Below are 17,818 nucleotides of genomic sequence, written 5' to 3'. Positions count from 1 at the left end.
TGTTGATCGTTCGCAGAACTCAAGAGTTCGCAACAGCGTAAGGTTAGATTGTTTAAAAATCCTACGATACCTTTTATTTTCGATAACGCGTACGATTTAGTCGTGAATATAGTCATAGATATATGATCGACGTTTTCTACATTTGGATTTAATATAAATTGTAGTCATAAAGTTTTGAGACACTTTTACTCATGATATAAAAATGCGAGATGTAGCACTATATACAATAACAAATATATATAATATAATATATATATAATATAATATATATATATATATTAGTTATTGTATATATATTGTATATATATAATATATATATATATATATAGGTATATAATCAAGAATTATTATTTTTAATAGCAAACATATAAAACATAAATCGTAAAAGAATATAATACACAGTAATTTGCTCTAAAATCTGCTTCAATAATAATATAATAATAAAATTTCTCAGTTTGCATAATTCCATAAAAGAATTTATACAAATTGAAACAAATATTAATTCCTCGTAACGTAATTTTATTTGCAAATTATACAATTTTTTCTTATTAGAACAAGCGAAATGTTGGATGCAATTTTACTGGCTAAGATGACAATAATAGACAAGTATAGTGCAATTTTTACGTAGCAATTTTTATTACAATATATATATGCATATATTGCTTGCTTTAATAAAGCACACTTTCAGTAATATTTTTTTCATGATTTATATGAATAGCAAAAGTAATTTTAAGTAATAAATAAATAAAAAAGAAAACGCGCATATACACATAAATGGAAATAAAAAAACCTCAGATATGTCAGCTGTATTACATGGTCTCGTGAAAAGTGATACCATGTGAAAAGTGATAGCTATTAATTTTCATTAATGGTTGATCAATATATTGCCATGATTTTTTATCTTTTATATAACATTTATTAATCGCTTTTGTTCGTATATATTTTGTGTACAATAAATGAGTATTGCGTAAAAAATTGAAAAAGTGTTTTTAAACTTTTTGCTAAAAGTATTAATTTAATTTAACGAATTAACGGACGGCCAATTTATTTTTAGTTAGTTGTGACACACTGATTTAATTAAATTTGAAAATTAATTAAATCTAATAATATGTATTTAGGGGCTGCACACAATAAAAAAATAAGGAAGAGAAAACAGGAATAGGGAATGGGAAACAGTTCTATATAAAACATATAAAATATAATTTAGTAATGCAAAATAGAGGAACAGAGAAATAGTGCTAAAGTAAAGTGATGAAATTTCTTTATTCTGCGTTACTAAATTATATTTCATATGTTTTATATTTAACTGTTCCCTATTTCCTATTCCTGTTTTCTGTTCTGTTATTTCTTTTCTTATTCCTTTTATTGCAGCCTCTATATTTGTATATTTTAATAACACAGAAATAATTGCCAGGAAGTTTTAATCATATTCATAATATGTAAATGTACATGAACCAAAAAAACAAGAATTTTTAATACTTTTATTTGTTTGGAATATATTTTTTAATTTTTTAAAGAAAATTATGTAATTCATTGTATTAATGAAAAAGTTAACATATAATTTCTTAAATTTCTTTTATATAAAAATTAACATTTAATTTCTTAACCCTTTTTTTCTGAATTGTGCTCTAGTTAATTTTTGGTGATTAATACATATATACATTGGTGATTAATACATACAGATAAAGTTATATATATATACATGCAATACACTCACCGATACGATGCGCAACAGGAGCACAAAGCGTCGATCTATAACATATAAAAAATACAAATTATATATATACAAAATGGTTTTCAAAATAATTAATATTTGAAAAATTCAATAATGCGCAATTAAATTTGTATTCATATCGTAAAATATATTTAATAAAATTATGTCAAAAATTATTAAACTTTTTAATTATTCTTTTAGATCTAAAAATTTATATAAAATATAATAAAATTTAATTTTGAAAAAGTAAGTTAAATAATTAGGATTGTATAAACAATATTAAAAATTATATACATATATATACAATACAATTTATTATTATTAATTATCTAATTATAATAAAATTTAATACAATAATTTTTTTATTTTTTTGTAAATTACTTTAAATATTCATATTTATTTCTTTTCTTAATTTTTTTTTTAATTTTATTCCAAATTTATTCTTAATATTAACTTATTTTCAACTTTATTTAATTTATATGTATATATATATATACATACATATAAATTAAATAAAGTTGAAATAAGTTAATATTAAGAATAAATTTGGAATAAAATAAAAAAAAAATTAAGAAAAGAAATAAATATGGATATTTAAAGTATATAATTTACAGAAAAATAAAAAAATGATTGTATTAAATTTTATTTTTTATATATATATATATAAATTTGTTTTAACTATAATCTGCTTACCGCATGGTTGCTCCGCCGTTGCCCGATGTCTCCCCGGACCTCCTCCTACTCTTTTGTCCTTTAGCGTCTTTTTGACACTTACACAGCACACGCTCGCGAAAATACGATCACGCGCGCGCATTAATCAGCAAAATAAAATAATCGCACGACAATTTGAACGACACTCCCGACGTTAATCGTACGCGACTCTACACGGTACTTCCGATTTTATTCGCGCGATACTTTGTGCGGAACTCCCGACATTCGCACGTGACTTTTCATTCTACGGCACTCCCGATTTTAATCGTATGCATATTTTATGCGCTTTTGTTAATTATATGCGACGCATATTTGAGAGAACAGCACGCGACAATTATAATTATACGAAGCTACGATCCGCGCGACACGAGGCACGAATAATTTACGTAGGATGTCGCCGCAGTGATGCCACCTGTAAAAATAATTATAGAGATTATTAGTCTTTCGCGATTAATCGAATAAATTGTGTAAATTATATAAATTGTATTTCGTCAAATATATTAGATCTAAATATATATAAAATATGATAAAATATAATTTTCATATAAAAAATTTTGTGTATTATTGTAAGAATTTTATTATAATTTATTTATTAAAAATTATTAAAAGTTATTAAAAGTTTTGAAAAGTAAAATATCCAAAATCCATTCTATGCATTATATTACACATTTATGTAAAATGAATCGTTATCGCGGAGATAAACGAATAATTATTATAATTTTACAAGTAATAAATAATAATGATCGAAATAAGTTATAATCCTTGTCTTACAACAAGGTTACTCGATGCCTCCCCGAGTCTCCTCTTTTATTCGTACTCTATATGAAGTGTTTATGCACTTACACAATAATATACGCTAACGAAAACACGATTAATTACGACACACACACGCATATTTATCAACAAAATAAAATAATCGCACTTTGAGCGGCACTCCTAACCATTAATCGTACGCGACTCTTTATACTTCCGATCTTAATTGCGCGATACTTTATTGTGCGGAACTCCCAACATTCGTACGTTACTTTTCATAAGGCACTTCCGCGCACTTAATCGTACGTATTTTATGCGCTTTTGTTAATTATATATGCGACGCATATTTGAGAGAATAGCACGCGACAATTATAATTATACGAAGCTACGATCCGCACGACGCACGACATTTACGCGGGAGTCGCCGCAGTGATGCCAACTGTCTAATTAGAAATTACCAGTCTCTAGCGATTAATCGATCATTGAAAAGATCGATTAACATAGAGCGCTTTACTCGACGTGACAAGCGCTTAAAATGTATGTACAAATATATGTTTTATATATTAAACTGTTCCCTATTCCCTGTTGCTATTTTCTTTATTCTTTATTTTCTTTATTCTTTATTTCTTATTCCTTATTCTTTATTTCTTATTCCTTATTCTTTATTTCTTATTCCTTATTCTTTATTTCTTTTATTGTGCACAGCCCCTTACATTTTGCATAAGAATGCACAGAAAATCGTAAAATGAAAAACAAAAAAGATCCTAAATACATATTAAAATAACCGCATATATTTTTGAACGTATCTGGCATCGCTGTCAAAATTCTAGAAACTTTGCAATTTGTTTGATGATTATTTTCTAATATCGCGAGCAACTGAAATTATATATTGCGTAAAAGAAAGCATGGGTGACGATATTATCAAAGTATGTGCAGGGATGATAATGCTTTATTATGCTTTCGAATATTCTCGTGTGCGTTAACCTATAGATATGTCGTCAATTCACGACAATTCGAATAAAACACAAAAAAGTAAGTTTGTAAATTTCTTTATATTTTCTTAGTCAGATCTTTTCTTTTAATTTGTTTCATCTAAAAATTTTATATATACGCTGTATTATATTTTTATATACTCTCCATTATATTATATTTGATAATCAAAATATTTTCCGTTAATTTTTTAATTAAAATTAGACAAATATCCAATATCTCGTTAATTTAAATATGCCATACCAATTTTTGATATTTCTTAATTGGCTTGGTCCTCTAATTGGAAAAATCCAGCACTGAAAATTTATAATTTGAGACATAAAGTAAACAGCGCGCCGAATAATTTTTTTTTTTTTTTTTGTATATTTGATCAAATGACTAATATTTAGTTTTATGACCGATTAAAAATTTCAGAAAAAACGCAATCTAAAGTTTACATAATGAGAAACGATATTATCAAGCTAATCATCAATATTATTGCATTGCTTTACATTTACAATTATGTTCAGGCGCATTAACTGTAGATTTTTTAATTTGTTGATAATAATAATGTATTCTGTTCAACTATGGAAATCTGGAAAATTTCTATGTGAATAAGGCTTCATCAATTTATGTTGGGTTGTAGAATTTCAAATGTATCACCATGGATCGATGCAGATGAAACTAGCATTGGTTTTTAAGATGACTTTTTGAGACGACAACGTTGCTTTATTATTATGAATGATTTCTTTGGAAGATGTTAAACATACGAAGCATCAAAGCAGAAAATAAAAAAAAAACAATAGTTTGTGGAATTAATGTTTTATAAATAATAATTAAATTGTCCGCGTAGTTATCTCTACAAACAAATATAATATATACAAAAAATAATTAAATAATATTCAAATTCATAAAAAAAATCTTACTAATATTTCTATAAAATTACAAAAGCCGCTATAGTTTCCGCTTACAACATAAATATTATATTATCATTAATATATCTATATTTATATAAAAAATGTTGTAAGGAAATAAAAAATATATGTATTTATTTGATTTTATTTTCTTTCATAAGGAAAGCACATTAGTTATTCATTTAAGAAAATACGTTTTCGCTTTAAGATACTTGTCCTTCTCTTTTGTTGCGTATTCGTTTCGGTACCATAACACGGTCTGTAATTAAGAAAGCTTTAATTTTAATTTTAAGTTGATTTACATTTTTATTATTGTAAGAAATAATTTTTGATAGATAAAAAAATAATTTATAAATTTCCAAGTATTGTACGTTTAATTTTGATTTAATATAACAATAATATTTAAACTTTCGAACAATTTGTTAACATATAAATACCGTAATTCCGTTCCTATTTCGATAATAGTTTCTTGTAATTGTTCAATAACTGAACGCCACGATGTCATAAAATTGTCATCAACAATATCCTCTTTACATTCATATCTCATCCAAATTCCCATAGTAAGAATTACGATTATTATTATAATTCCTTGTAACACTAACAGCCACTGATTACGAAGCACGTTTTTCCAATATTCGCTCGCCGTAATCTTTTCATTAAACATTACATCATAAAACATAAGTAAATAATGTTACTTTTTTAAGCAAAATGTTTCTATTATGATTATACATATTTTTAATTATAACAAATTTAAGAGAAATTGCATTTGATTAAAATTAATCATAGAATCTTCTAAATTAACAAATTATGATCAAATTACATCAATTTATAAAACATATTTTTTAGATAATTTTGACTAAATTACATTTTAACATAAATTTAAGAGTATATGATCTTATATTTTTCTTTTTCCAATATATTTAGCTTTCTTTGTAGAAAACTTTAAATATATTTTACATACTTTTTCTATTATACTTGTCTACTTAATCTTTTACACTCGGAGGTGGCGTACCTTTCAAGTTTTATAAGAAACTTTTAATGATACCGTTACGGACATTTTGCAAATGCAAAGGATTAAAATTGAATATAAAAAGATCAAAATGATACTATCAAAATTGATTCTTGATATAGAGTCTATGTTAGCTAGAAAGATATCTATTGAAATTAAAATATACATCTATGTATCCTTTATTTTAGACCAGAATAATTAATTTAAGGAAATAAAAAAATTTCTTTTTCTGCTCTCTCTTAGATAATAACGCAATTATCAAAATACATACAGTGGGTGGATCAAGCTTGTTTAGTTTTCATTATAGAAGAGTAAGCTCTCTTGGCAAATAAACTCCGCATAAACATTTTTCATCTTCAATTTTGGGCAACACCTTGAGCGTCATTGAATCCGAAAGTTTAAAAGCCTCTCATTGTACATAGAGCATGCTGACATCCCGTAGAAATCGCAACACTGTGTGTCGTGGGAATTCTATTTATCGACTTTCTCGGCGGCCTTTCGGTTACTCAGCTGTCGTTAAAACTTTTAAGCCTGTCAACGCACTTTTACACAACACGCCGCGAGCTGTACAAAATTTATTTTTCGAAATGACAAGAGAGAGAGAGAGAGAGAGAGAGAGAGAGAGAGAGAGAGAACTTTTTTCAATTTTCATAAAAATGAATATTTCAATGTATGCAATAACGAATTTGTGTTACATATAGATATCCTTCTAGGTAGATTTTACTAAATATCCTTCCAGCTGTGACTAATATATATCAGATATATTATTTTGATATAGTTATATTATGACATTATTATATATTTATTTTAAAAATTAATGCAACAAGCTGAAAAAATGTCTTAAATAATTTGTTACAAATATTAAAATGTTTTATATAAATAAAGCGTAAAATATTTTTAAAAAAGTATATCAATATTTTTTCATTACAAATGTTAAAAGTATATCAATATGCCTTGCACATTATGAATTTTTATCTTTAATTTTTACAGAACATTTGCTTTCGGTAAAAAAGAGACACTGGTGAGCAAAGTTTAACCAAACTTCGTCAATAAAATTTTAAAATACGACATCAATAAAATAAAATATCAATAATGTTTCGATATTAAAACTTTCTTACGAATACGTTAAACGGAAAGAATAGCAATTGAGTTTGACTTGCGAAAGATCATTACGCGAACTTAAAACTGGATATTCATGTATCTTTTCAGAGCTTTTATGACTATTAAAGCTTCAATTATCATTATTGAAGCTTCAATGTTACAATAAAGTGGTACCTATATTGGAAAGAAAATTATGAACAATTTGCAGCAAACGGAGTAACCTTTAATTTGCTTTTGTGTGAGCCCGTATTTCTTCGTACTTCTACAGTCTTCTTACAATTAGTATTTTTGTTGTTAAAATCATCAATTTCAGGATTTAATCGTAACCTTAACGCTTTTGAAGTATAACTGTCTAATTTATCAAACTTGGCTATGCTGAAATAAATATAGTTGTTATTGTCACTTTTTATTTAATTATGCCATGCAACGAATATATGTGAATATATGTGAAACCATCTTATTATACGATTATAATTTTACGTGAATATATGTGAATTTAAATAATCCTCCTTGAGTGTTCTTTTTTTTGGTCTATGAAAAATGTCGAATGATGAATGAGTTACGAATTTAACCATACTGTTATAAACAGAAAATTTGGCAAAGAAACACGAAAACGAGAAATTAAGCTAAATATTCAACTCACGTAATATCGATCTATTTTTACTATCGATACTATGAGAAATAAAGTTAAAATTAACAATGTCTTGCATTACAGTACCAACTAAAATTGTACAAAAAATTTTAATCCGAATCTGATTGAAATACTTGTAATATATATTAGAAATTTTTAATTATTATATGGAAACTTTAAAAAAAAAAAATTATAGTTTTAAATCTTTTTTGACAATTTTACAAGCAGATAAAAACGAAATTAGATACGGTCGAACTCAGAACTGTTATTACATAGGATTGAAGCTTCAAATAATAATCAATATAGTTCGATGACGCGCTCTTCAAGAGATAAATATTTCGTGATTGAATTGGATAGATATCACGTAACATCTTTACGGTTTTCCGATTGGCGAGTTTCCGATAGTATTATCGCATATCCCTTATCATCTCATTCCAAATCTGTCCTTCATCATTACGAAACAATAAATAGCAGCTTCGTCCTTTCCAATCAGAAAACGCCAAACTCGTTTCAATCGGAAACAACCTTTTCTTCGCCCTCAAAGTCTCGGTATTTAAGCTCTTTTCAGATATGGTGTACGATATCTCTAACTTATTCCCTCGCTACATTTCCTTACGTTTATGTCAAAGAGAAGTTTCTTTGCTCGCTAGCGCCGCTTTAATCGAACGCTTTAAGAGCAATTCATCGCTCGAAAACGTGAGAAAACGGGTTTTTAAGTTTAATAGGAAATAAATTCTTTTCGAGTAAAATAAATTCTTTTCGAATAAAATAAATTCTTTTCGAGTAAAATAATATTTCTGTTTTATGTTTATATAACTCCTTAATCATTCGTTCGTCAAGCCGTTTATATAAAATGCCACTGTTGAGAAATACCAAACGCAATATAAGATATATTAATTTCAAACTACAAACATAAGCATATTTCACTATGTTTGTAGATCCATTTCCTCAAGGATTAGCACCATCTTTGTCATTTGCAAGAATTTGTCACACGATGTAAATGATAATCCTGTACCAGAGTACTAGGGCTTACTAAAGATATTAGTCATAGCTATTAATATGTCATTTAATTATTGTTGGCTTCAACAATAGCGCTGTTTGCAACGTTCATAACACATCATTCTAGTTTAATATGCAATCTAATGCATTTGTACACAGTTAACTGAAAATTCAATTCATTATACATGGTATTAAACGTAACAGCTTAGCTTCCATAGTACAATGTAACAATAGAGCCATTTATAGAAGAATTAGTGTTAACTATGATCTTTAAGTTTGGATTACAGTATAAGTATATAATATGTAATAATAATATATGTGATAATATATGTATATAATTAATCTTCACGAGCATGATTTTAATTCATATTTGACTAAAATTAATTCTTGCTTATTTTAATCATGTATATTATTATAACATTTTGAAAGAGAAAATATGTACAATATTACACTAGCACGTCGATAAAAGTGCAAAAATGGCAAAATTCCACTTGCATACATCCTATTCATTTCTCTATCTCGCGAGAGCTAACGTGCTCTATTTTTATTTTTTCGATTCTCTTTTATATAATTGATCGATCTCGCAATCATTCGGAAAATAAAATTAGAATACTATCGCAAAATATGCGTGGTAAGCATTAGAATGGATGTAACGGCAGAGGCAAAGATCATTCTTAACTCTAGTGACGTGGGCAGAAATCCCAGAGGAAATGGTATAAGATTGATTGCAGGTGCGAGAAAGGTGCGAGAAACGAGTCGGAACGAGCTGTTTTTTGTATCACAAACATACCTAACACACCTAACACACGCGTATACACATCCGATACACGATTAATATTTATTCGATATCGTACGATACAATATTGTGCTTGTGTTGTCTTTTTGCAAGATACACAAGAACAAATTCTCTCTATCTACAGGACATTAATGAGAGAATTCTTTTACTTGATTTTTTAATTGCGATTATTAATTATTCAGTTTATCTTTCACTTACATCAACAATCTAAAAAAAAGAATATACTGTTAATAACAATAAATTTTCAATGAAATGTTTATCGATTTTTTTTATTCATCATATTGTCTAACATTTGTTTTAGTTACAAGTTCTTTTGATTTAATCAATTTTTCTTTAATGAATAAAAGTTTATAAAAAAGAACAATTTATAATGTTTTCATCGATTTATAATAGAAAAACTGATACCAAATTTATTTAGGCACTTATAACCGGACGATACGAATTTTAATACATCTTTTTAATCATGTGTAGAAATGTGGCAACTCATAACTAAACGAACGACTGAATTTCATGAACTTTGTTAATTCGCTTACGTTATCTTACATACTAACTGTTGACACTATAGTGACGTTTACATAAAACATTTTATTCGTATTCATGAATGGAAATCGGATTATTCCACGTTATCGGATTATACCAGATTATAATAGCGTACCAGTGCAGTAGCTCTTTAGGTATTTAAACTACTTTTACTAATATAATTTTGTAAAATTACGGCAGAAAAACTGACGATACATATAAAATTTTTTTTTTGCATATTTTAAAATTATATATTCTATATGTGATAAATATATATGTATAACTTTATTATTACTAATAAAATAATATACATATATAATTTTATTATTATTAAAATAAAAGTTAGCAGCAAATGCATTTTAAATGCAATTGAAATCAATATTTAATAGATATCATATATATGTATATGTACATATAAATATCAAGATCCATTCTTATTAAATCCATAAGCTAATACTTATATAAATACGTAAAATAGAGCTTAACAATTAAAGCTAAACACTTTTTCTATAACTGTTGCCAAATAAAGATTGTATTGTTTACATTATATGCTAACTATCCTATGTATTTTTAATTAATTATTAATATTTTATACAGAGAAACAAAAACATCTTTTTACTAAATTTTATTAAATTTTATCAAAAAGAAAGAAAATATAATAATAAATAATATAGAAAATTTAAAAAAAATTATATAGATATATATATATATATATATGTATATATGAATTTTTTCTAATAATGTAACATTTAAATAAGAAAATAAAATCCATTCGCACCGTATTACTTTCGCTACTAGGCGATATAAAAAGTTTGGTATCGAAAGCCTGCGCGCACGAAGTATTAATGTCAAAAGATATATAGTTAACAAAAAATGTACAATTAAAATATTTAAAATAAAATTTTATTTTATTCCTATTAATAAAAATTATCATCTTATCTCTTTCTCTCTTTTATGCAACAACTGTATCAATAGTTTAAGGCATATAAGAAAAAGATAAAATCTATTTGAAAACAGTATTCTCCACGAGACTTCTTTTTCGTGTTAGACACCAGCGTCAAAAGTTCTATTATATCGGAAACGTACAACATTCACGCGTCTTACTTAGTCTTCAACTATCACGCAAAGTTACTTCATATATATGTATATATGACACTATTCAACAAGTTTGTCTACAGGACAGCTTCATTTACATAGAAATATATACAAAGTGTCGTCGTAGTATGTCTTTTTCTTTCTATATTTTTCGAAAGATTGTAAATGTGAAAATTTGATAAACTTATTTAATATCTTGTAGACTATAGACTATACTTGCTAGTTTAAAAAAAAAACACATATAAATAGTACTTTATTTTCAATCTCTATCTGGAAATATCATTTATTCAAAATTTTTTTACAATTTATATATACATATATATATATATATATATATATATGTAATATTTTTGAAACTAAATCGTTAAATGAAACGTATTCCTAAAAATATATCTCGTTAAATTCGATAAGAAAATTTTCGTCATGTCTCTCGTTAGATTCTAGAAATTTGATTGTTATCTACATGCATTATATTGATATTATACATGTACGATATGTACATACATCAGAAGATCCTGCTTCCTCTACGTCGCGTTTACACGACAGCTAGACATCTTCCAAAACTCGCAATATTTGTATAATAAAGTTAGTGTAGTCAAACTGCACTTCTGATAATATTAGGATATCTCAAGCAATTAAAATATATGGAAATCATCAGTAAATGCGCCCACGCTTAACAGTAAATACGCTAAACGCTTTATTAAAAAATGTTTAATTTTCTCTTGCAGACAACTATTAATTAAATTGTAGATAATGTAATGAAATATATCGCTCGAAATATTATGCTTTTTAATGATATAATTTTACTGTGCTTTGTATAGTGATTTTTTTTGTCTTTATTTGATCAAAGTTATACATTTTTTTGCATTTCTTGTAATTAAGAGAGTTGTCAGCAGCTTATAAAAGGTGAGTTTTTAATTGTTTTATTGAATAGAGCGTTCGCGTTATAATTGTCTGATTTAAATGAAAATTGAAATACTCGGAAAAAGATGAAAATTTAAAGAAACTTAATATTGATCTTTTATATAAGTACAAAGTAATAATGTAAAGAAATTGTCAATTAGAAAACTTGTTAATACTTTTAAAAATCCGGATTTTTATTCAATTTGTCAAATTAAAAAAGTTTGCAGAGTATCGTAGAATGTACATATTTTCAGAAAAATTATTTTTTTTCTCTCAAACAATAACGTCAATATTAAATGCATGTACACACAACAAATTATTTACTTATATTATTATTATATTATTATTAAATCCAAAATAAAAATTACCTATTAAGAATGGGTATTTAATCAAAAAATCTTTACTAGTATAAAATAATTTCCTTTCGTTCACCTTCACATGTGCAATGACCGAAGTAACAGTGCCGATGTGCGTAGACGAACAAGGAATAAAACCTCTTTATTTTATAAAAAAGATATTAACTTAATAATATGACATATAAAACTTCTATATATGTCACATTTATATTATATTTTTATAATTTCTTTTAAAGCATTTAAAAAATATATTTTTTGAAACTATTATATGTACATATATATATATATATATATATATATATATATATATATATTGTATATATAAAATTGGAATTATTATAGCAAAATAGTTTTTGTTATAACTAATTTTATTTATTTTTTAATTAAATTAGTATTATTATTTTTGTCATATAAAAAATTTATTTTTTATTAATTTTATATTTGTTTTTGACTAGTTTAATTCTAAAATATATACTTTGTATGCGAAATGACATACATTGTTTTATTTGAAATGAAAAGATGTAGCAATATACGTTCGGTTTGAGTGTAAATTAGATTTATATCTATATATCTATTAATTTCAGGTGTAAATCAGGTTTTTGTACAGAGAGAAATAGAACACGCGATTTTCACGACGCGGGTTTGTATCACATCACTGTACATCACTGTTTTGCATTATGTATAACGCCATACTATTTTGAAAAGATAAATGCACCCTCACAGACAATGGAGAGACTCCTTTCCCTGAGTGATTTTCTCTCATTGCGATTTCTCCTCGAGTATTGTTTAGATTCATCTCAGCTTCTTCATCGATATCTTTCTCTTTTTCATAAAAGTTCATCGTTCAAGTAAGCGTCCTTGTTCTTTGTACGTGTATGGACCATATATAGATATAGGTACTCCAATCGATACACACAGTAAGTCTTTCCGCGTACACATGGTACACAATGTACAACATAAAAGTTAATAGAATTTTAAATATCCTCATTTTACTCATTTTATAAATTTACTCTAAATATACTGCTATTTAATTAATTACGGAAATCATTATAATTAATTAAGTGTATTTAATTATTTTTTTAAATTGACGATTACATATTTTATTCCTCCTTTAATAAATAAATAATCAACATACAACAGTATTTTAACTTATAATCGAAATTGTATAAGTTTCGAGGAATTAAAACTCTTAATTTCAAACCAGATCTATTTATTTAATAGAATCATATTTAATAATTTATTTTTTCATATTATCTACGTTAATAGGTCCAATATCCAATACGTAATATCTAATTTGCAGTATAATAATGCAGTAAAGATAGTTATTAAAGTTAAAGATAGAGTCTATCTAAAATGTATTTTATTTTTGGCATAATTAAAATGTTGAACATCTCTTCAAATGTCGCGAATAAAATTTCGGCAAATCGCGCATACGACACGTTATATGAAAGCGAGAGCATCAGACTCTCGAGCGTCGTCTTTAAAGGAATATAACCGTGTGTAGGACAAGCTTGCTCAGAACAATTACACGAATGACTGGTCGGTGGTGAGGAACAGGCTCATCACCGCCCATCAGCCACCACAGTATCTCACGTATTCGCCACCCTCTACCTCTTCATCCCGCTCTTATCGTACCGCTGCTCTTCTCATCTTCTCTACCCCGACATGGTACGTTCCCGACGTCTCATGCCCCTTCGTCGAACTAGAATTCTCGCTCCGTTTACTTTGCGCGACGAAGAGGCTGATCTCAACAGTTTACAATGTACGCGTGTTAATACGTCTCACGTTGCCAGGGCATTAGTGTCTTTTATACCACGATTCCTAAAGGCGGTCTTGCGATCGACATTTATATGAATGCACCTCAAAAAATTGTTTTTTTTTTTTTTTTTTTATTATTATAGCTAGGAGTTAATCGTATCAATGCGCGCACACATGTCTCCAAACGAATCTTCATTATCGTGAGAATTCTGAATAAACTGATGTAATACTCAATTATAGCACTAAAAATCTATTGTAATGACTCGTACATTTTTATTAAAAGCCATGGGTCAGCAGGTTTATCGTGGGTATGATTAGTGCGGAATATAGCAGGTATATATTGTGAACATGTTGCATAATAGGTATACAGACACCGGTTGCAAGTTTCCGTATATCGTTAACGCTATAACCCTTGCAGTAGTATTATCGTCCATTTACACAAGCAAATCGATTAGCCCGTAGGACAAATTACTATTAGTATGTTTAAGAGCTTAAAGCATACTTGCGTAACTATACGTAAACTTACATACGATTATTTGCATTTGATTTGAGAGTATACTATAATATTACTATAATTATATATAAATATATAAATATATGTAAAATATATAAATATATGTATGTATATACTGTATTCTCTATATTTAAAATCGTTTAACTAAAAAGGAAAAGAGCAGTAAAATGAAAAAAAAATCAGTGAAAGATTTATACAGCGCAAAAGAGAAACAACTAATCATCACACGGATATCATATGTCTTAAGTGAATCAAGAATCAAGAAATTGAGCAAATGATTAACAAAAATGTATTGCAAAATGTGAATTTTATAAAAAAAAATTATAATATGTCTGTGTATTAATACAATGCTGATAATCACTGAAACAATTTGTAAAACCAAAAAAAAATTAATAATTGGAAGAATAGTGCAATTAAGTTTTATATAAATTAAGCACAGGAAAAGATTTAAATAAGAGAATTTATGAAAAAAAATTTATAAGTAAAATTATAATAAATACTATACTCTTTCAATTAAAAATTAAAGTTGTAATACATTACACGTTTATATTTATCGACAAGCAACGACAGACTATTGATACAGAAATAAAACCGTAGATTGTTCAGGTATACTCGTAGACGGAAATTAAAAGATGGAAAAAATTTTATTATAGATAAAATCTTTCAAAAATTTGACTTAATATAAGCTATAGAATTACGTATCGGATCTATTTCTTCATGTCTATCAATAAAACTTATCGTCTATCTTCATATGGAAAAAGTGTGTAGGCAATAATATTTTTGCCAGACTTAATAATATGCATAATTATTATATTGTTTTATTAGAAAATGCGTTTATTTAACATCGACACGGTTTAACGCGCTAGGAATTATTTAATTCATTCACATATTTACGTGGTACATATATCACATGCCAATGTCAAATGTTTACGAACGATATCGAATCGCGCTGAATAGAAATATTAAATTGGAATTGACAACACAACACGATGACGATAATATATAGAACATAAAAGGATGAAAAGAAAATAAAATATAGCAAAACAATGTTGCTCAGTCGAATTAGCTTTTACACATAGATCTGTCGCATGCCGTTGTTTAAAAATCACGTATAATTTATTTTTTTTATCTATTTTTTTATGCTTCTATATATGAGAATAATATCATACGCAAGATATTGAACATTAATAAAAACTAAACTTCAGTAAACCTGCTGAATAAAATTGATTACATTTTAAGATTTCTTTATATTTCTTTATAATTAACAATTTGTATGTAATTAATATGTAATATAAGTCGTTGTATTTAAATGTTTTTTGCTCAAACGCGGTAAGTGCCAATAAGTCTGTACAGGAATTTTTTATTAGAAGAACATTTAAAACTCGTTCTCGATTAACAACTGAATGTAGGGCGAGTTTTTTAATTCATCGATTGATCAATCGCATGATGCGCAAATGCAGCACTTTGCTGTATTTGCGCATCATACGATTGATCAATCGATGAATTAAAAACTCGCCTATATCTTACTCATCTCTCGATGGCTACTTTTTTATTGATATTCTTTGGTCTTGCCGTGGCGCGAAATGCTTTGAAAAAAGCATGCCTTTATCCTATCCTTCCATCTGCTAATTATAGCCTCTGCTTTGAAAGGTAGCGGCACTTTTAAACCCGTATAGAATTGTATAATCTGTTGAGAAGCACGACAAGAATGAAATTATATAGAGAGTCAGTTTTTTCATTGTATTTAAATTCGACATCAGCATACGAAGTATTATACTTGAACTTCCCAGACTTAAATATGCTTCAAATTCATTTGATTTTCTTCAAGAGGAATGCACTTCTTTTCAAATTAATCAGATACTCCTTTTGATTTATCGTTTTTTTTGTTTTTAACTTTGGATTCCCTCTTTCTCTCTTTCCCTCTCTCTTTCTCTTTCTCTTTCTCTTTTTGAGAAACCCCTTAATGCAACACGCATTCATAATATTTTATTTTAATATCACGAAAGCATTTTTACATTCTCCTAAATTTTCGGCGACCATTTTTATTTTACACGTTTTGCTCTCGCAAAAATATTATATTCTCGCAACGCGATTTTCTTTTGCGATAAATTTTCTTATACGCACAACATATAATATATCATACGGAAAGCGTGCTTTAATCTTTTCATATCTTCTATATATGTAGAATAGCGGCAAAATTTATTTGCATGCGCGTTGCTCATATGTTAAATTTATATAATCAATTGATGCAAACAAAGAATTCAAATTAAAAATTTATGAAATAATCAATTTTCTTTTCTTTTTAAAGACTTACAAAGAAATCCTTTTTTATAATCTACAATTAATATTATATCTAATAATAATTATATCTACAATTAATCAAAATAAAATATTAATTTCTCAATTATTCAAAAAAATATAATATATTAGCCTATCTATTCATTACTTCTTATATTGTGCTTCAAGCCGTAACAAGAACGAGTATGTGATTAGAGTTGACATTTCTTGAGTATTTAAGTTTCCGGACTATATAATTAGTCTCGACTAGAAGTTTCTGATAATCAAATGCAGTTACGTGACACATCGATAAATTAGTTTAGCTTAATGTACAGTGATTTTCATGTACGCCAAGATACAACAATGAGATTAACGCGCTTGTATTACTTAATGGAAATATGATAGATATTCATGTTTCTGGTACTAAAGTGAGAGATAATTAAATCCATAAATATTTTTTACAGATATTGACCATTTATTTTCGATATGTTTCAGAATGCTTATCAACTCAGTTCTTTTTCTGGCAATATGCATCAGTTCTTCGCTTGCAGAAGAATCATCTCCCAGCGATGCTACATCCGCCAAACGGATGCCTATGGAATTTCAAGAAGGTATGCGCGAGAAGAAAAATCTCATCCCCACGTCCTCAGAACACAATAAATTGTCCAAGAGAACGCTAATGGATTTTCAAGTAAGCTACTTCTCTATTAAAAATTAATACGAGAAAAAAGAAAAAAAGAAATCATTTTGCTTAATTCTTACTTTGTGAATTAGTTACGAAAAATAAAATATATTAATT

General features: G+C 27.0%; 3 protein-coding genes across 4 annotated transcripts in view; 1 reads left to right on the top strand and 2 right to left on the bottom strand.

The window, feature by feature from the left end:
* The window catches only part of LOC145943996 (COMM domain-containing protein 4), an 81,720-nt gene extending 79,968 nt beyond the window's left edge, over positions 1-1,752 (bottom strand). The window contains exon 1 of the mRNA XM_083052043.1: positions 1,718-1,752. The gene's annotated coding sequence lies outside the window, so the exon portion shown is untranslated. The remainder of the gene's footprint in view (positions 1-1,717) is intronic.
* Positions 1-17,818, top strand: part of Tk (tachykinin) — a 59,231-nt gene that overhangs the window by 34,235 nt on the left and 7,178 nt on the right. For both annotated transcript variants that reach the window (XM_083051752.1, XM_083051667.1), the window contains exon 2: positions 17,515-17,710. In XM_083051752.1, the coding sequence (XP_082907878.1) occupies positions 17,516-17,710 (195 nt within the window). In that variant the 5' untranslated portion in view covers position 17,515. The remainder of the gene's footprint in view (positions 1-17,514; positions 17,711-17,818) is intronic.
* Positions 5,236-7,746, bottom strand: LOC145932446 (uncharacterized). The gene is made up of 4 exons (XM_083035126.1): positions 7,652-7,746; positions 7,393-7,546; positions 5,499-5,710; positions 5,236-5,320 (listed from the first exon to the last, which is right to left on the bottom strand). The coding sequence occupies exons 1-4, from the start codon at positions 7,744-7,746 to the stop codon at positions 5,236-5,238; spliced, it is 546 nt and encodes a 181-aa protein (XP_082891252.1).

Source organism: Prenolepis imparis, unplaced genomic scaffold (genome assembly GCF_030444845.1).
Source record: "Prenolepis imparis isolate NDT839.2.m4 unplaced genomic scaffold, iyPreImpa1.0 SCAF_1, whole genome shotgun sequence".
NCBI classification, from domain to species: domain Eukaryota; kingdom Metazoa; phylum Arthropoda; class Insecta; order Hymenoptera; family Formicidae; genus Prenolepis; species Prenolepis imparis.
The sequence above is the reverse complement of the archived record's forward strand: the minus strand, read 5'-3'. Positions and strand labels throughout refer to the sequence as shown.

Coding starts and splice junctions, on each gene's coding strand:
- LOC145932446 (XM_083035126.1), bottom strand. CDS start 7,746: ATGGTTAAATTCGTAACTCATTCATCATTCGACATTTTTCATAGACCA. Junction 5,711..7,392: donor CACACAAAAGCAAATTAAAG/GTTACTCCGTTT, acceptor TTTAATGAAAAG/ATTACGGCGAGCGAATATTG. Junction 5,321..5,498: donor GAAATAGGAACGGAATTACG/GTATTTATATGT, acceptor TCTTAATTACAG/ACCGTGTTATGGTACCGAAA.